Source organism: Anopheles arabiensis, chromosome 2 (genome assembly GCF_016920715.1).
Source record: "Anopheles arabiensis isolate DONGOLA chromosome 2, AaraD3, whole genome shotgun sequence".
NCBI classification, from domain to species: Eukaryota; Metazoa; Arthropoda; class Insecta; order Diptera; family Culicidae; genus Anopheles; species Anopheles arabiensis.
Genome location: NC_053517.1, coordinates 102373440 through 102392447, shown reverse-complemented (window position 1 = coordinate 102392447; position 19008 = coordinate 102373440). Strand labels below are relative to the sequence as shown.

Sequence of the window (19008 nt, the reverse complement as noted above, 5' to 3'; positions counted from 1 at the left end):
TGTATGAATGAGAAAATATTATAATTTTTTTGAAATTATTATTTTTTGTTTTTTTTTTTTGTTGTGTACTTTCTCTATTTGTTTGTAATTAGAATGCTTTAAAAGAAAATTAAAAAAAAAATCAGCACATTTTAATTCCAATTACAGTGTGTTTCTCCAGCACTGTCTCATGAAAACAGAACTCAATTATGAAGTTTAATATTTAAGGCCTCTTAATTAGCAGGAATTTACCAAATTACCGGCTTATTCAGCTAGATGATTCCTTTCATTATTTCATCGGATGTCATTCATTCCCTCACTCAATAGTCTACTTTCGATTCATACATGGAGGCGTTAAGAAGAATGGCACAAAGAAAAGATGAAGACATCTCCAAGATTCTGCCTTTTTCCTGCCATGTATGAATGCTGCCATGCCATGTATTAACTGCAACCGGACTTACGAACATGATAAACAAACCGGCTTTCTGGGTAGTTTTCACAAAGGGTGCGAGTAGTTTATTATTAACAAAATTTTATTTCCATTTATCGTAGTGCCTACACGCTACAGAGAGGGTAATTCACATAATTCAGCGCTAGTGCATACTCGATAAAATTGTATTGGGTTTTACTACCACGTACGTAAATCTAAGGTTATTCACATGTATTAAGCTCTAACGGATCGGCACGCAAGCACGACCGACTCTCGCGGGAAACGTTATCCCCGTTCACCCTAACCTCAACTGCTTCACGCCTAGACTAAAACCTGACATCTGCCAGAAATTACCAGAACTAAACAGGGCCCTTTCCGCAAACCGCACTCCTCCTCCTTCTTCCCTACAAGGGAGCGAATGAAGCGATCACAACAAAATCCGAAAACGACTCATACATGACACGGCGAAGTGTGTGTGTCATTGCAGCCTTGTTTCACAGCTGTTTTCTTGTGCCTGTGGGAGTTTTCTTTTCGCACTATTTGCCTGTTTAAATCAAACAACAACAAAAAACTAACGACCAACATTATAAAGAAAAATTATAAGAGTTCGAGACAGTGGCAAAAAAGCGAAACAAAAAACTAAATTGAAAAAGGTAAATGAATATTATCTCTAAATGCTACTACATATCTTAAGATTCCACCACGTCATCTTGTTCGTATCTCAGCATATTTTCTCTTTTATATTGAATTGAAATTTACTTGCATTACGTTATACTGCAGCACACACATTTTGTGCCACCGAGCTTTATCACTGATGCTGCACTTTTAACTTCGAATATCAATAGTAATATGTACTGGTGTAGTAGTAGTGTAGTAGCAATGGTAGTTCTAGGAGTAGTAGTAGTAGTGATAGTAACTCGCTGAGTAGTTTTATTCGCCGTTCTCAGCCGGCTGGCGTTATAGCTGTGTCGTTACCACCTTGCTCGCACTACTATCGTTGCTGAGACGGGGTATCTTTTGCCGCACGCTACCGTCCTGCTGGCTGCCCGCCAGCTTGCTGCCATTCCCATCCAGCAGCCGTTTCGTATTCCCCGTCCCACTATTACTATTATTGTTACTACTGCTGCTGTTGCTGCTGCTGGAAGTGGTCGTGGAGGTGGAGGAGGAGGAGGAGGAAGTTGCTGCTTTAGTTGTTCCTCCCTCCGTGGAGCTGGTACCACCATCCTGCAGGTTGTTGCCGCTGGACGACGACCGGTTTATCAGCGACTGGCCGCCTAAGCGCTTAAAGTTAATGATTTTCTTCGAACCGATCGGTTTGACGGTCGGGCTGCTGGTAATGATAGTTTCGGCGGCCTTTCCGTCGGTGCCCTTGGCCGGCGAGGAAAGCTGCTCATCCGTGTCGGGCGTCATGTCGAACGCACTGACAAACTCTTCATCGTGTTCCATCTCCTCCTCCTCGAACTCGGCATCGTTTAGGCTGTCGTCGGGATCGATTATCAATTTACCTATAGTGAGGGCGAGATAATTCGATTCAATTCATTCACAAATCACACACACACACACACACCCTTACCATTTAGTGTAGGTAGCTCGATCGATGGCAACGGCGGCGCACTGGGGTCATGTTTATCGATCAACTCTTTGATGAGGTTGGAAATGTCTTCGCGCTTTTTCGTCACCGTGATGGTTTCGAACCAATCCTGCAGCTGCTTTATCGGAAGATGGTAGTCCAGAATTGGATCCTGGGGGGAGAAGCGAGTGAAGACAGCAAACAATAGTTAAGTGGCTTGCTGCAATCGTAGCTATCGCACTTCCGCTCTAACTTACCAGGAAAAAGTGCTCCACGTACTGTAACAGATACAGGCCGCAGTCGGTGTAGTTGTTCTGCTGCGGTACCTTCACGCAATGGCCGGGCATGTTGAGCTTGTTGAACTGCTTTGCTGGCTTGTCCGGCATCTTGGCCCGGTACTCGCACGTTAGGTAGTCGCGCAGTGTGGCCACCACCCGGCTCCTGGACGCTCCGGTCAGCGAATCGAAAATTAAAATGCACGGTCTGTAAACAACAACAAACGGTCAGTTTTTGCCATAAAACAAAAATGCCATTTTCGGCAACGGTCCACCCTCCCCACACTTACTGCTTAATCGGTGGTCGACCATCGTCGGACGGTTCGTCGTCGCTGTCCTCCGCATCGGTCGCCAGCTCGCTCTCGTCCCCGTCCGCTTCGTCCCGCTCGCACATGTCATCGTCCGCCAGGTGGATCGATTCGATCTCGCGCTTCGACACGGGCGTTATCGTCGTGCTGCCGATCTGCATCGTCAGATTGCGCTTCGAGCGTGGTGCACTTTTCGGCTTCGGTTTCGCCACGGTCGACAGGCTCGGTGCCGGTGTGTTGTTGCTCGCCGTGACCGGGCAGTCAAGCCCGGGGAAGCAGATGATGGCGAGGAACCAGTGCGACTGCTCGTTGATTGGAATGACGATGAACTTCTTGTCGAAGATGTTATCCTTCTTCGTCCAGTTGGCGACGCGCGCGTGCCGCTTCTGGGCCGCCGACAACCGCACGTCGCCCCTGTCACCGGGCGGCCCCCGCTGCCGGGTCGTGAGCGTGGTGAGCCGGTTGTAGAAGAACGTGCTGAAGATGTGCACACTCTGGCGCTCCCCGTCGTCGAGCATTTCCAGCTTTAGGTAGTTCAGGTAGAAGTCGATGATGATGTCGTTCAAGTACTGATCCTTCGCCAGGCACAGGTAATCCTCCGTGTTGATCGTAATGCCGCCCGGGCCGGGCGGATAGATCAGTATCGTGCGAATTTCCAGCGAATCGTTCGTATCGTTCGAACCGGACCCGTTCGCATCGACGAGCGCGTTCGCGGCGCTGGACGTGTTGGACGAGCGGCTCGATGAACAGCGCAGGATCAGCTCCTTCGCATCGCGAATACTGATCTCCTCGAGCAGATCCGGGTGGAAGATGTTCTTTATGATGGACTTTGCTTCCTCGCTAATGCTGTCCACCAGCAGGATGATGCGCTTGGTTAGATCGTTTGAAGCAATTTCGGGGCGGAAACAGGGCACTGGAAGCGCAACCAAGCGTATGTAGGAATGAGTGGATGATTTTACTTCTTACCCTCTTTCCGGAACTTACGTTTATCCGAGCTGGGATCCATCTCGAGATGCTTGCGCACGTACGCACCGCCGGAAATGTTCGTGTATAGAAATATCACGTTCAATCCCTTAGAGAAGTGTGTGAGCACCTTCTTCATCTCGTTCATTTGCAGATCCAAGCTGACGAACTCGGTCGGGCGCTTCACATTCGGTGCCACAATGCGGACGCCCTTGGAGGAGATCGTAACCTGCAGCGGCACAGCAATAGAACAGCAAGAAACAAAAGGGGTAAAAACGACGTTACAGTGGCTCAGCCAGCAGAGGGAAACAGACTGAATGTTTACCTTTTCATTCGCCTCATACTTGAGTGTGCCCACCCGTATGGTGCTGCAATCTATTTGTGTTATCTGCCCATCGGGCAGGTTCTTCACGTCCGTGATGTCCAACCGAGGCTTGTCTGCGGAAGAAAAAGAGAACACAGAGTCGAACACATTTACAAATCGATCCATTGGCAGTAGCCGAAAATGAACATTTTTTGTTCAAAGCCGCGGCAGTTTTCCGTGACCCCATGCGTGTGTCTGTTGATTCCGCTACTGTTTCTATCAACATACGCCCAGCTCGGACAGGCTTACATCTATCCACCATGTCGATCCAGCTAGGCGAGGCTTTCCCGTTGTACAGACCAATCGTGCCGTGGGTTTTCACCGTACAACAAACCACAAAAAGCAACCAATGTTCAACGCGGCGCGTCTATGCCTTTTTGTTCCGAGCAACACCGACCGACAGAGCGAAACAAAATTGCGGACGGTAACTGCTGCGTATGTGGGGAGTGCTGTACGCTCACTACAATACGGTGCGATACACGTTAAATTTTACTTTGTTTCACGCGACGGCTGAAACAATCTTCATTATCGTGCACTTGTGCAGCAATCTCGAAAACGTGAGTTTTTCTTCCCTTTCGCTGTCTAGCCTAGCTCAGCCGGACACGCCATTACGGCTTTCATTGCTCGCTGTCAGATTTTCATCCATCGCACTTGACAACTGTGGGGAGGTGAGTTTTTTCATCGGGCTCTACGAAACAGCTTACCAAAACGTCTACTAGATGGCGCTCGAAGCAGCCACTTTTAAAATTAACCGCTCACCGGGCAAGGGTTTGGTTTTTCGGGAAAAGGGTTTTAAAAAATATGTTTTCTACATTTTAATTTCAGAAAAAATGCCAGTAATTTGAATTTAAGAAAAGCATGTATTATACACTTACCATTTACGACGGCGCTCGTGTCAGCCTCGTTGTGTGTTGGTTCACATGGCAACGGATCCCGTTTAATGGACTGTGACGAAGCATTTGCCTAATGAAGATTGAAGAGCACCAAAGAGAACAATGCAAAATTAGGTAAGAACTCAAAAACCGTCCATTATATCATACCCCACACCCCTGATTGTAACGAACCCGTACCTTCGAGGAACTATTCACCGCTGTTTTGTAGAGTGTTTTCGAGCGCTCGCTCGTCGACGTCTCCTCGTCGTCACTGCTCAGCGTAAACACGGGCGGATCGACGTCCGGATACTTGGTCGCCACGCTTGCCCGGCCGCCTCGGCCCCGCCCGGACCGTGCCGAGCCGCCCCGGCCGGACCGCAACAGTATCGTGTTCATCGCTTGCTTCTTCGCGTAGATATCGTACTTGTTCCGCATCGATCCGCTCATGGGCGTGGACGTTACGAGCGGCGGTGGATGGGTGCCACCCGGCGTCAGGGCGGCACCCGGCGTCTTGTCCGGCTCCGGAATGCGGCGCGGTGACTCGGTAAAGATCCGCTTACACCGCTGGCATTTGGCATGATCCAGCCCGGTGTAGCCGCAGGAGGCACACACCGCCAGGAAGCCTTTGATCAGCTTTTGCTTCACCTCTGGGCCCGCGGTTTCCGGCGTGGTCGTTTGCAGCAGCGATTGCATCGTGCCGGACGAGGTAGCGATCGATACCGGTGTGCCGAGCGATATCGTTTGCCGGTACGAGTCGGCAAACCGTGATATCACATGCTGCTGCTGCTGCTGCTGTTGCTGCTGTGGTTGCTGTGATTGCAAGGTAATCATCATTGTTTGCGGCTGCTGAATAACGCATGCTTGAGGAATCATCGTCTGTTGCTGCTGCTGCTGCTGCTGTTGCAACTGTTGTTGCTGCTGCTGTTGCTGCTGCTGCTGTTGCTGCTGTTGTTGTTGTTGCTGTTGCTGATGCTGCTGCTGCAACATAGGTTGCGACTGATGCGAATGATTGTTCAGCTGGAACTGGCTGCGCAGCGTAATTTCCGCCTGCCGGATCACTTCCGCCGTTTCCGATTCGCCAATGCCAACCGTGACGATGTAGTCGACGTCACCGCCCGGGTTCGAGATGCACTGTATGTTGCTGTCTGGCGAGTACTGCACCTGCACCTGCTCGAGCAGATCCTGCACGGTGCAGCTTTCCTTCGGCAGGGTGAACGTGATCAACCGCTGCTCGCCACTCTGCAGGATAACCAGCATCCGGGCGCTCTCGCGAAACTCCGTCTCGCCCGTCTGCGGCCCGATCGTTTGCACCTGCCGGAGGGTAGTGGTGGGCGTCACCTGCTGCAGCGTGCCGGTTTGCAGCTGCAGCTGGGTGGCCGGCTGCACCATGCCCTGATTCTGCAGCACCTGCGCGGCGGAAATGTGAATCGGGCCCTGCGGAAGCGTGATCTGCGGCGCGGACGTTGCCATCATTGTCGGCTGCGCTTGGGGCGCCTGTATCGCTACCATCTGGCGGCCGACGGCTCCACCCCGCTGGCGGATCATCATGCCACGCTGCGGGGCACGGCCGCGACCCTGCTGGCTGAAGCCGCCCCGGAAGGCTTCCTGCTGCCGCTGTTGCTGCTTCTCTTGGAATGTGCGAAACTGGGCCGACGTCACCGTTTGACCGTTGGCGAGGTGAATCAGACTGTTCGGATCGTTCGTAACAAAGGACAGACCGTTGGTGGTGGCGACCCGTTGCTGCTGCTGCTGCTGGTGCTGCATTGTCGGCTGCTGGGTGTGAATGGTGTAGATCGGCCCGGACGTTCCGGCAATGGAGAGAGTTCCGGTGCCGCTCGAACCCACCTCATCGGTGCCGGACCGCCGGGGCAGTACAGCAGCCTTAATGCTATCCTCCAGGTCGATCATCTCACCCGAGCCGGTCTCAGATGTAGCAGCTTCCGGTTCCGTTTTCACCACCACCGCCGGTTTGCCCACATTGTACGGATGGACGACCGCAGTGGCTGTCCCGCCCGTTGCCGGTGCTGTGCCGGTCGCGGTCGACACTGTTGTCACTGGCGAGCCAGTTGCACTGTTCGGTTGCTGCACGATCGATGCTAAGCTGACCTGTAGCAATTGCGGTTGCATTTGTTGCTGCTGAGGCTGCTGCTGCTGTTGCTGCTGTTGCTGTTGAGAAATGGGAATAGAAGTTTGTCCCGACGTTGGACCCGCGTTGGTACGATGCATGACCGTTAGCCGTGGCGGTGGGTTTTGGTACGTGGCAAGGCCCCCCGCCTGCGGTGTTCGGTTAATCGTCAGGAGCTTGGCGCGCGTATTCCCAACCATTACGTTCCGTGCGGTGATGCCTTGATAAACGGCGGTTTGCTGTGCCGACTGCTGTGCGTTCACTGCCCCACCGCTAACCGACGTCGCGACCTGGGCCGGTGCGCGTATCTGTGTCGTGATGATCTGGGTCGTCGTCGGTGGTCGTGGACCGCGCATCTGTACCGCGTTCACCGTGGCCATGTTGGCGCGCGGTTGCCGTGGGGCAGCCGATTTCACCCCACGTGGACGCGTCAATCGGGGGCGAAGCAGCGTGTCGGCAGTGCCCGCTTTCGGCACCGCGGATTGGGCCAGCTGTACTGCCGCGACCGTGGTTTGCGTCTGCTGCTGCTGTTGCTGTCCATCCTGTTTCAGCGCCTGCTGCTGCTGCTGCTGCTGCTGAACGGGTTGTTGCTGCTGGGTAGTAAGCATGGCCGATTGCTGTACCACGTTGCTTTGCATCTGAATCGGTTGCTGCTGCTGCTGCTGCTGCTGCTGCTGCTGCTGCTGCTGCTGATTGAGCACAATCTGTGTACCGCCAATGTGTTGCTGATTGGCCGTTTTCGTTACTAGGATACAGTGACGGGATGCACCTGGATGGAGCTGCTGCTGCGAGAACAGCTGCTGATGTTGCTGCGCAGTGAGCGTTAAAGCGCCCTTGCTAAACACACGTTGCTGCTGCTGTTGGGGTAGTTGTTGCAGTTGAATCTGTGTAATTTGTGGCTGGGAAGGCTTCGGCTGCTGCTGATGATGCTGCTGCTGCTGCTGCTGTGCCTGTTGCTGCTGTTGCTGCTGAACGGGACCACCTCCTGTTTGATGAATCGTCGACAGTGAAACGATCTGCTGCTGCTGCTGCTGCTGCTGCTGCTGCTGCTGCTGTGGCTGCTGTTGGGATTGCAAAGAAATCTGATCGTATATAATGTGCTGCGCGTTGGACTGGTCAGTTTGTTGCTGCTGTTGTGGCTGCTGCTGCTGCTGCCGTTGGATCAGCTGTGACGTGCCCTGGGACTGAAGTATCACCTGTGTCGGCTGCTGGTGGGTGAGTATGTGCTGCTGCTGGGTCTGCTGCAAGCCCCCTTGCAGGGCCTTTGATTGATCCGTTTGCCGGATTATGATGTGCTGCTGGCCGTGGCGCTGTATTCCCTGCACAACCTGCACCACTGGATGGTGCGTGATTTGCTGTTGCTGTACAGGCGATTGATGTTGTTGCTGCTGTTGCTGCTGCTGGGGCGGCGGCGTCAACTGTTGGTGCAGAATTTGCTGCTGCTGTGGTTGATGTAGCTGCTGTTCCGAAGCGGTTTGCATCACATGCAGCGTTTGCTGCGGATCGAGCAAGGGTTCTTGCGGTAAAATATTCGACGCCTGGACAAGCTGCCCGGTGCTTTCGTCAGTGTAGTAAATTTGCTGCTGCTGCTGCTGCTGTTGGAGAGGGGGTTGCTGCTGTTGCTGCTGCTGCTGATGCTGGAGCTGTGTTTGCTGGGTGGCCATAGGCGACTGCATGTACGTGTCTGCAACCATGGACGTGTTCGCCTGTCCAAGATAGTTTGCGTCCTGTATATGCTGCTGGTGATGCTGCTGCTGTTGCTGCTGCTGCTGTGGAATTTGGTGCGCTGTTTGATAGACACCACCGATCAGCTGCACTTCATTCGGTTGCTCCTGCGAAAGAATCACTTGCTGCGAGCCAAACTGTACATCGTCGCCCATCACCAGCTGGATTCCGTTGTCAATATTTATCTGCTGATAGGCATTCTTTAGTTCGTCCTGCTGTACAATCTCATAGTATTGTGCCATCTTACGAACGCCAACAGCGACCAACAGCTGGCCTTTATCGAACTGCTGCTCGCCACAATTCCGTTTTCACGCAACACAACAATCTCGTCGATGGCGGCTCCCCTTTCGCCCCGCCACACAATCACGCTCTAAAATGTTCCATTGTTTCGGTGGTGCTCTTACACTGCTACACTTCAACTCACAAACTATCTAACAATCGGGTATGGTAAAACAAACTTTTTTTTTTCTTTACAAAATCGTTGGCAGCATAAAACGTTGGAAGGGTGATTTCCAATTCAAAAACAATTCACCCGGCTGATGTAGGCCTAAAACTACTTGCGACACCGCTTTTTTTTCTTCTCTCTATCACAGCCAACAAATCCTCATTCTTCTACGAACGACGGACGTGCGACGGGAGCCAGCAAACGGGACAACACGCAAACTGACAGCTCCACGCCACGATGCCCTCTGGCGGCCGAACCAGCAACTAGCAGCTCCGCCATTCGCGATGACGCTCTGGAATGGAGTGATTGACACACACACACACACACACGCACGCATGCAGGCACACACAAAGAAGGGAAAGGAGTCGAGCAAATTCTGCGAAGCAATCGTTTTTCTTCCCTTTTATTGTTGCACTTTACTAATCACAATCGGTTTAATGTTCATATGTACACTCACACGCACAACACTTCACACATTCGGGACAAGGAAGGAGAGCATAGCAATCTTTTCAACGCAAATTATGAGAACTGCCCTCAGAAAAAAGGCGTGAACAGGAGCTCCCTTTCCCCGAGCGTTGTTCCACCTTACTTCCTCGAGCCCTATGGCAGCTTTTCCACGACGCTCAATTACGCACTTTTCACGCTTTACCCCAGCCCCTTTATTTGTTTGTATACACAATTTGCTATCATTCCATCACAAAAGGGATCACTGGTGATGGTGGTGGAGGGGAGAGGGGGAACGCTAGTGGGACCACTAACTGTAGAGGGACCACCACGGCTACCAAGGGACCACTGGCAAACACACATTCACTCACACTTGGCAAGTAAAAGCAACATTTAACTTGTATTTCATCACCGTCTGGTGGTATTTACACTTTTCAGCCCAAATCACCCGAATTAAACACTACCAAGTAAGCATACGCATGAATATTCACAATTTTTTCCGCAGAATCAAGCAATTGTGGCTTTCACTTGGCTTGCAAGACGTGCGTTCTTGCGTACGTGTGTACGTATGTGTGTGCGTGTGGGCGCTTTTTGTGTAGCTGTCACTTTGTTTCGAGCAGGATGCGTGAAAACCATTCGAGCTCGAATGCTGGTCAAAGTTTTCTAAGTCAATTTTGAATTGACCGTTGGTTAAATATCATGGAATGAACTTTGTTTTCATAGTAAGACGTACACAAAGTAAAGTATCGAATTGAATGTAGCATTTTAAGTTAAATTACTTAATCTTTTAGCTGAAATCGTTGCATCTGTTATGTCATTTTGTAATGGACAAAAGCACCAACACGCATTTTATAAAGGCATATTTAAAAAAAAACGCGTACTGTATAGGGATGGTTAGTGTGTAAACGTGTCTTATCAAAGAATTGAAATAAAATCAGTTCATTTCATGTTGGGTTCATTGGTTATAAATTTAACCCTGAATTAAACTTTCTCCTTACGAGTCCTTTATTCATGCTTATAATTAATACATAATTTCTGTTCACATTTGATTAGAGCATATAAATGAGGGGAGGAAAACAATACAGACAAAATTATATAGCATCTAAAAAAAAACAAAACGGGTACGGTAACTTCCTGATGCGCGTACCAACGTTTCCAGCATACATTTGCCCTTTGCGATCCGATCGAGCGGTAAAGCTATGAGACACACTCAGCCGTGCCCAACGCTAAGCTGTTGGCACAGCCACAAACTCTCTATAAAGAGCTTTACTTCTTCCGTTTCAGCTCCTCAAACCGGCGCGACAGATCGTCGAAATCGATCTCATCGTTATCGTTCTTGTTTTCGTCACCGTCCGGTATGTCCGGCAGATCCAGCGGCACGTTCGGCAAGGGCGGGAAGTTTAGCTCTGGCGAGAACTTCGACCGGGGTTGAGGTTTCGGTTTGGTCGAGTTCTGAAAAGTGAAAGAAAAACCAATTAAAGCAGTGTTTAGATGAACTATTTCCCAAAACAAAACGTATGAAACTTACCTGCATGTTATCATCCGGACTGAGCGAGGAATAGGACGGTGGTGGTCCGCTAGAATCGCCTGTTGCGCCTCGCTCTTCGTTCAGAAAGTTGGAATTTATGTTCAAATCCTTAATCTCTTCCTTCTCCGACGAGTTGGGCGGTATGTTGTAATTGAACGGTGGTGGTGCGGAAGCCGCACCGAAATGTTGACCGCTCGGGCCAGCCTGCAATTGATTCAAAAGAAGATAAGCATCATTATCATGTTAGCTCATGCGATGAATCATCCCTCCAATCTTACCGGATACTGAAACGGAACGGTCGGCGGTACGACGGGTAGCTGTGGAATGGCTGGCGGATACGCGACAAAGCCTACGTTCGGTGGCGAGGTCACTGCACCACCTCCGCTGCCACCACTGCCACCACCACCACCACCGCCTCGGTTTCCCGATCCATTGCCACCGGAAGCACCACCGGAACCGCCGTCCAGATTGTTCTTGTCCGCCAGATCGATCAGCACACCGCCGCCGCCGCCAGCACCGTCAATCTCCCCATCCATAATGCTCGAATGGTCGTCCTTCATCACGAGCGGGTCCGGCTCGTACTCGACGTTAAAGATCTTCGCTATCTCGATCAGATACTTCTCCACCAGCAGCTTCGGCGGGGCCTGTATCGCCAGCTTGTGCATCAGCTTGTCCGACACCTTGTGGGGCGGGATGGCGGCGCGCACCTGCTCCGCGTACGGTTTGCCGTACTTCAGCGTGAATATGTCCGAGCACAGCTTCAGCTCCTGCACGTCCGCCTGCAGGCGCGGCGCCACCCAGATGATGCTGCTCACCGCTTCCTCGATGCCCTCGTCCAGCTCCTTCATCTGCGTGACCAGCCCGAACCGGGCCAGTATCAAATCGCAGTACATTTCCACGATCTCCATCGCCTCCACCAGGTAGTCCTCGCGGATGATGTGCTCGACCCGGATGCGGGCCCGTTCGGGCTTGCCCGCGACCAGATAGTCCGCGATCTCCTTCCGCGCCTTCTGGGCCAGTTCCGTTTTTTTCTTCTCCAGCAGCTTGAGCCGATTCAGCGCCAGCCGCAGGTTCGTCTTCAGCTTCGTGTAGTTGGGCGCGCTGGAGAACATGGTCGAGGAAATGCAACAGCCACAGACACTTTAATTAGTAACTTTTGAGGTAAATGAGGGCTGCGCTGCAAGGACAATGTTTTTCTCCCCTCTCTTGCTCCGTGGAAATGAGTCACTCTGCGTCTTTGTTTTTGTTGCGTTTCGCTTTTGACAGTTGGGGTTGATAGAGCGTTTGACAGACAGCCAGACACGTAGCATTTTCACCGGGCAGCACACAGGTTGACATTTCGCGGCGTACCGAACCGCTGCACTGTGCCGATTTTCCACCGCACAACCTCCCAAAGGGCGCCTTTGTGTTGATCTAATCTCTCAAAAACAGGGACCGCCTTCGCTGTGCGACAGTTAAAAAGGGCCGAGGAGGGAGGGAGACGAAATCCTGCATGAGCGAACCTCCCGCCCGTACACTTTTGATATAAATATTCGGCCTGCTGTCAAAAACGGCGAGAACGAAGAAAAGGAAAGCACGAAAAATATCGGCAAACATAGCAGGAGGAGGCGGAGGAGGAAAAAAAGTGATTTCGTGCAATAAAATTTCAACAAAAGCTTACATCCGGTCCGGACCAACGCGGCGGCGTGCGATACAGCCCGATAGCCAGTGCAGTGCGTGCGTGCGTGTGTAGTTCGACGGTGAAGGTTTGTTGCACGGTGCCCGAGTTCCTCAGCCAAGTTGGATGTAAGTACCAGGGAGCCCAGGAAAAAAGGTGGTGGTGGTGATCCCACTGCTGCTGCTGTTGGTTTTTGCTACTCATCACCCTTTTCGCTGCCCAAACCCATTCCGTTGCAGCCCTCTTCCGGTCGAGGATCGGCGGAGCTTCGGGGGCTTCGCTGCTCTGCACGGGTAAAAACTCCTCCCCGCTGCTTACCCCGACCACCCTTCCCTGTCAAGTTGGCATGGGCTGTCTCTAATTCAACCCCGATGCAGATCGGTCTGTTGCATGCTGGTTTGTGGGCAAGAGTTGGCAATGGGTGTTGCTACGATTTTATATTTTCCCATACCACACTCAAGGGGTAGGAAGGGAAAGGATGGGGCAGCAGTGGTGGTGGTGGTGTAGTAATTCCTTCGAAAGTAAAGGAAAAAGAGAGAGGAGGGAGGGAGGTGTTCGGTTGTGGCATACACGTCTTCTGTTGCTGCATTGGTGTATGTGTAGGCATTAGGGCAGATTGCACCACAAGCGAACAGGGGGGGGGGGTACCCAAAAAGGTAAATTAATTTCGAACTTTAGTTTCGGGGAATGCAAGTACATCCCCCCTCGCAACACCCATCTCGTGGCATCTAGGGCTACTTTGATCATTGCTGTTTGTTGGGCTGGCCGACGTAAAGGCGGAAGTAATTGAAGCCTCATCGTCAGGGATTTGCCTGATTTGTCAAGCCCCGTTTTGTGACTTTCTAATGTGTGGCAAGAGTGGCCGCCCTACCCGTTTCGATAGATCTTCGTGCTTGTTGCCCCTTCGCTACCCGTAGCCTTTCACCGAGCGGGTGTGTGCGTGCGTTTGTGGATTGCCTAAAATATGACTAATAAGCAAGGAGCACCTTTAAGTGCATCATCATCGGAAATGCATCACTGTTAGTACGAACCCGGGGAAGGCATGGGATTATCTGATAGTCACGGGAACGTGTGCGCCTCTTGCCGTACGAGCCGATAATTGTTCCGGTTTGATTTGCTTATCTGTCCTCTCGAAAGAGGCGTGGGAAGGCAGGGACCGCCACACACAAGGAAAGGATCCCCGTTATCGATCGTACCTTTTTGTCGCACAAGCGATTCTCCACCTTTGCTTGATGTGCGTTCTCATTGCCACCTTCCACCTACTTCCAGCCCAACAAAATGGACAGTCCGTGTGAGTCGGAGAGCTCACTCGACGGGGGAGCGATGCTCCCGCCGAGCCCGGTGTCGCGGGAGCAGCTGCAAAAGCGCATCGAAAGTCTCACCCAACAGAACAAGTAAGTAAAACGGGTAAACTAACCACACTGTCCCCCCCCCCCCCCGGATTTTGCTCATCACGCATCTCGTTTGTATCTTTTGCTCAGGGTGCTGAAGGTAGAGCTAGAAACGTATAAAATTCGTGTAAAAGTCATCCAGGAGGAGAACCGTGCCCTGCGCCAAGCGTCAGTTATCATCGTAAGTAAACACGGCAGCACGCCCGTTACGTGTCACGCCATCTTAGAGCGGTGGGGGAAAAGGCGGGGGGTGTATAAGCCAATAGATTCCGTTGTATGATGCACACCCTCCCCCCAAACCCCCTCTGTCAACTCTGCATTGATGCATTGATTTCCGATTAAGGAGGGATGTGCGTTGGCAGAAGCGGGAGAGTTTGTTTGTCATTACGCTTATCTCGCACCCGTTCCGTGCTTCTTCTTCTTGTTATTTTTTTCCCTCCCCAGCAAGCGAAAGCGGAGCAGGAGGAGGAGTACATCTCGAACACGCTGCTCAAGAAAATACAGGCGCTGAAGAAGGAGAAGGAAACGCTGGCGCACCATTACGAGCGCGAGGAGGAGTGCCTCACGAACGATCTGTCCCGCAAGCTCGACCAGCTGCGGCAGGAAAAGTGCAAGCTGGAGCAAACGCTCGAGCAGGAGCAGGAGTGTTTGGTGAACAAGCTAATGCGCAAGATCGAGAAGCTCGAGGCGGAAACGTCCGCCAAGCAGAACCATCTCGAGCAGCTGCGGCGCGAGATGGTCGAGCTGGAGAACACGCTCGAGCAGGAGCAGGAAGCGCTGGTGAACAAGCTGTGGAAGCGCATGGACAAGCTGGAGGCGGAAAAGCGCTCGCTGCAGATCAAGCTGGATCAGCCGGTGTCCGACCCGACCAGCCCAAAGTATGGCCAACGCCCCATTTGTGGTTTTAAAACAATTTCCTTTTTAGTAACCTATTTCCATGCCTTTATGCCTCCCGAAACAGAGAGATCAGCCATCATCGCAACGAGAATGGCAACGACACGGCCACCCAGCTGACCGCACACATCACCAACCTGCGCTCGGAGGTGGACCAGCTGCGCAGCAACCTGGCGGCGGCCGAGAAGGAAAGTAAGGAAAAGACGCAACAGTTTGCGCACGAGGAGAAGTGCATACGCGATGAAAACAAGCGGCTGCAGCGCAAGCTGCAGCAGGAGGTGGAACGCCGCGAAGCCCTCTCCCGGCACCTGTCCGAGTCGGAATCGTCGCTCGAGTTCGAGGACGAGCGGCTGTTCAATGAGAACGTATCGGCACTGGCGAGCCAGCGCCCGATCAGCCCGGGCGGGCTGACGCGCTGCATCACGTGCGGGCAGCTGGTGAGCCGGCGGGCCAGTGAGCGGTTTATCAAGCCGGCCATACCGCACGGACTGAACACGTCGGCACCGAATGTGCTTTCCTCGCATCACTCCACCGGTGGTGGTGGGGGTGGCAATCTGTTCCCACTGCTCGGTGGCGGAAGCGGTGGCAGCACCGGCGGCGGTGGCGTTGGTGCCGGCTCGCTCAACAGTAGCATCGGTTCGTCCGCCTCGAACAACACTAGCAGTAATATCTCGTTCACCGGCAATACGTCCTTCGTGCAACCGGCCAGCCCAATGGATACCTCGATGTGCAAGGATTAAAGTGTCCTGCGACTGTGTGGCTCGCGCGCAGGATAGAGAACCAGGTTGGTAGCAGCAGCGGCCCGTTCTTTCCCCCTTCCCTTTTTATCGTAAGCCGGGGAAGCCCAACAGCCCCCGGTGCACCGTGTGCGGATATAGGAAGCACATTTGAAACTGAAGCTTAGCTTTTTCGTCCTTCAAACGCCGATCGTCGTCATAGCAGCAGCGTCGTTACAGGGTTTCGCTGCTACACGACTGAACCGTGTCCGATGTGCAACCATACGCTTTTCCTCTAGAAAACCGTTTGCCGCAAAACGATATTCCGATCGTGTATCGTGAGGAATGGTGACAGTAAAACAAAACGCTGCCTATATAAATATGCATACACGCTTTTCCAAAGCGGATAAAGATCAGTTAGAAGTTAGCGATCGCGGCACACAACCCAGCAGCAGCAGCAGAAGAAGAAACCCCTCCAATGCACGATCTTATGCAGAGTGAATGTATAACTCGTTCACGCTTTTTCTATTCTTATACTTTTATTTTGTGGTTTAGATTTTGGGTTTTTTTTTGGAGGGAATTTATAGAAGCAAATCATTCAGTTCGGCAAACAGTTCGCAACGGACAACTGTTGGTGGGATCGGTTGGGTGTGCAAGAGAGAGACCTAGTACGGGAGTAAGGAAAAGCAACAAGGACATACAAAAAAGGATTAAAAACACGTAATATTTCGGATACTAATTATTGTTAGAGAACACTAGAAGCAGTAAACGCAAGTTGTTCGCATTCATACAGGATGGAAAATGTTCCTCGCTCGCTAAGGAACCTCTTCTTAGCGCCGTATCGCGTACGATGAGAATGAAAGAGACAGAGAGAGAGAGTGTGTTTGTGGAGGTTTGCGTCTAACCATGAAACAGGTGAATGTGCGAACGCACACTCAACACGTGCTTCAGAGTAGCTAATCTAGCTAAAGACAGAAAGGAAAAGAAGCAAAAGGAATTTAAAAGCGAACTTGAGCAGCGCAGAAGCGATAATTTTGGAACTGGAATGGGAATTTCGAAGTGATAATAGTAGTGGAATTATTTTAAGCAAAAAAAAAAACAAAACCAACCCGTTCGTTCTGTTACTAGTTGTCATAAAGCGTTGGAGAACGGTTGGATGATGATCGGATCGGATTCTTCCCTATCGGAGGGGGTGTCGCCCCAATCGAATGGCACGAAACCAGCAACATATACCGAATTTTTGAAAGGTTAACGCAGGGGGGAGTATAGTTTCTCGATGAGTTTGGCGGGGGGAAACAAAAAGCCAGCATATAGCTAGAACATTGAAGGAAGCGTAACGCAAAAGTACTTATAGCATAACCGATAGGAAACGGGATCATCGTGATCATCGTGCACACACAGACAAATGGGATGATTATGTAAAAGTCCTATTTTTATGTTTCGTGCTTTCATTTTCATCATAAACTAAACACAGAGCTCAATATGAAAAGAGATACAGAGAGAGAGAGTAGGCATAGAAAACCCGTTCAATATGAAATGAGCAGTATCAGCAAACCTATTCGCTCTCACATCAAGAGAAAATAGTTGCCGTTTAGGCAGCCACTATTCAGCAGAACCCAGTTGACAAAAGTGTTTTGTCCGTCTCTCTCTCTTTCTTTTTCTCGACGCATTCGCTGACTCTCTTTCACACGATCCTACACGCTACACGATGGAAGTGTAGGGAAGTACGGATAGAGCAAGGGGAAATTATGATAAAACCAACGAATAGAACAGAAAAGAAAAACACGATACAACGTCAATGCATTATAGATGTTCCCATCAGCGCCACCATGAATGGAGTGCACACAAAAACCACAAACATAGCATATAAAACACAGCAAACGTCTTAGGCTAATATGGTCAACAAAAGTCAGTCAGTTAGTCAGGGGAGTGTATACTAAAAGTTGCAAAACTATTAGGACTGCATTTCAGCAAACCCTACAGAACGCTCACTCCACATTCACGAAACACACTCAAAATAGTTCCCTTCTTCTCTCACATCAACTGTTGTTGCCCGCTGTTACACGTTAGTGTTGCGTAGTATAGATAACCGGAGCTGCGAAATTTATCCCCCCCATCCCGGCAAGGATCATACATGATCCATCCTTACTATTGCTGAATGTCCAATCAAAACAATGATCGTGGGTGTAAATTGTATATGTTCTGTGTGTGTGTATATGTCAGTGCACATTATGGAGACAGAGAGGCAAACAAACGGGAGAGAGTAACATCCAATACATTATTTAGCAGAACAAAGGTGGGCATTAAAAATAGGCAAATGCAGCGAGTTGCTGTATGTTTAGGATGAAATGCAATCTAATGATGATGGTAACGCAAAGGCAAGGACGTTCACGTGGCAGGAGCTATTGCGAGAGAAAGGAAACCTAGAATTACATACGCAAACACTATTTACAAATATCTATCAAACAAGACATGTTTAGCTAACACACTTCTTAATCGGATATTCTTCTTGTTCTATTTGCGTATGTGTGTGTGATCTGGTGGTTGATTATAATCGATTTATTTGTCCCTTTTTTTTCTTCGATGCATTATCATTCATTATACTTACCTGTTTACTCCACCCCACCAATACCGGGAAACGAGTATCCCTGCGTTTAGTCAGACTGATCGTTGTTGTTTCCAACTTCTATTGCCTTATTAACTCGTAACGCTCGTTGATTTTTTTACGCTTGCGCGGCTGTTTTTCTTTGGAAGACGTGAGAAACGATAATCATCAAACTCGTAAGGTAGAGCGTGCCCACCCCGGCTGCTACCACCATGATTGTAGGACATACCAGGCAAACAGACAGACAGATAAAGATAGACAGGAGGGAGTAAAAAGCGTACATACTGTGTTCGGCATCGTTTCGGCCATAAATGTGATTCCTGTGTGGAGGAAAGCTATTAAAATTAAAGTTAAAATTATGAACACTGTAAAGGTGGAAAAGTGGTGGAAAGAGCGAACCCTCTGTGTAGGTGAACGTGAAACTAAGACATGCACCACTGGTAATCGATCCACGTTCCGGAGCAAAAAAGTTATTAAGCACATGGTGTATGTGTGTGTGTGTGTGCGTTGGTATGGGAAGGATATTTGGTTTGAATTTTGCCACCGTTGCGTGTGCCCCACTTCTCTTAACAAGCGAGCAAAACCAGGCATATAAGCAGGGATCGATCGGGGCGCAATGGCAGAATTTCTACATTATATTAAGAAAGCAGCTTACTGTGTAACCATTCTTATCTTTATTATTACATTATCCTTATTATATTATGACATGTATTGATA

The 19008-nt window shown here is 50.5% G+C and overlaps 3 protein-coding genes across 3 annotated transcripts; 1 reads left to right on the top strand and 2 right to left on the bottom strand.

The window, feature by feature from the left end:
* Positions 1–469: 469 nt before the first annotated feature.
* Positions 470–10055, bottom strand: LOC120893488. The gene is made up of 8 exons (XM_040295410.1): positions 4960–10055; positions 4765–4852; positions 3851–3963; positions 3547–3754; positions 2545–3475; positions 2237–2462; positions 1983–2151; positions 470–1914 (listed from the first exon to the last, which is right to left on the bottom strand). Exons 1-8 carry the CDS (start codon positions 8851–8853, stop codon positions 1367–1369), a joined length of 6177 nt encoding a protein of 2058 aa, XP_040151344.1. The 5' UTR covers positions 8854–10055; the 3' UTR covers positions 470–1366.
* Positions 10056–10481: 426 nt separating this feature from the next.
* Positions 10482–12283, bottom strand: LOC120908419 (IST1 homolog). The gene is made up of 3 exons (XM_040319384.1): positions 11307–12283; positions 11029–11232; positions 10482–10952 (listed from the first exon to the last, which is right to left on the bottom strand). Exons 1-3 carry the CDS (start codon positions 12138–12140, stop codon positions 10767–10769), a joined length of 1224 nt encoding a protein of 407 aa, XP_040175318.1. The 5' UTR covers positions 12141–12283; the 3' UTR covers positions 10482–10766.
* A 138-nt stretch (positions 12284–12421) lies between these two features.
* Positions 12422–18996, top strand: LOC120908418 (coiled-coil domain-containing protein 6). Its single transcript, XM_040319383.1, has 5 exons — positions 12422–12813; positions 13955–14079; positions 14167–14257; positions 14521–14954; positions 15038–18996. Exons 2-5 carry the CDS (start codon positions 13964–13966, stop codon positions 15708–15710), a joined length of 1314 nt encoding a protein of 437 aa, XP_040175317.1. The 5' UTR covers positions 12422–12813; positions 13955–13963; the 3' UTR covers positions 15711–18996.
* The last annotated feature ends 12 nt before the right edge of the window (positions 18997–19008 follow it).

What these genes read in the sequence shown, in the direction of transcription:
- LOC120893488 (XM_040295410.1), bottom strand. Translation starts at nt 8,853, where the DNA reads ATGGCACAATACTATGAGATTGTACAGCAGGACGAACTAAAGAATGCC. An exon ending in CACGAGCGCCGTCGTAAATG is followed by an intron (nt 3,964 to 4,764) that starts GTAAGTGTATAA and finishes TTTCTTCCGCAG; the next exon opens with ACAAGCCTCGGTTGGACATC. An exon ending in ACGTGGAGCACTTTTTCCTG is followed by an intron (nt 2,152 to 2,236) that starts GTAAGTTAGAGC and finishes TTCTCCCCCCAG; the next exon opens with GATCCAATTCTGGACTACCA.
- LOC120908419 (XM_040319384.1), bottom strand. Translation starts at nt 12,140, where the DNA reads ATGTTCTCCAGCGCGCCCAACTACACGAAGCTGAAGACGAACCTGCGG. An exon ending in CCGTTCCGTTTCAGTATCCG is followed by an intron (nt 11,233 to 11,306) that starts GTAAGATTGGAG and finishes AATCAATTGCAG; the next exon opens with GCTGGCCCGAGCGGTCAACA. An exon ending in GTCCGGATGATAACATGCAG is followed by an intron (nt 10,953 to 11,028) that starts GTAAGTTTCATA and finishes TTCACTTTTCAG; the next exon opens with AACTCGACCAAACCGAAACC.
- LOC120908418 (XM_040319383.1), top strand. Translation starts at nt 13,964, where the DNA reads ATGGACAGTCCGTGTGAGTCGGAGAGCTCACTCGACGGGGGAGCGATG. An exon ending in GCCAAGCGTCAGTTATCATC is followed by an intron (nt 14,258 to 14,520) that starts GTAAGTAAACAC and finishes TTCCCTCCCCAG; the next exon opens with CAAGCGAAAGCGGAGCAGGA. An exon ending in TCCGACCCGACCAGCCCAAA is followed by an intron (nt 14,955 to 15,037) that starts GTATGGCCAACG and finishes CTCCCGAAACAG; the next exon opens with AGAGATCAGCCATCATCGCA.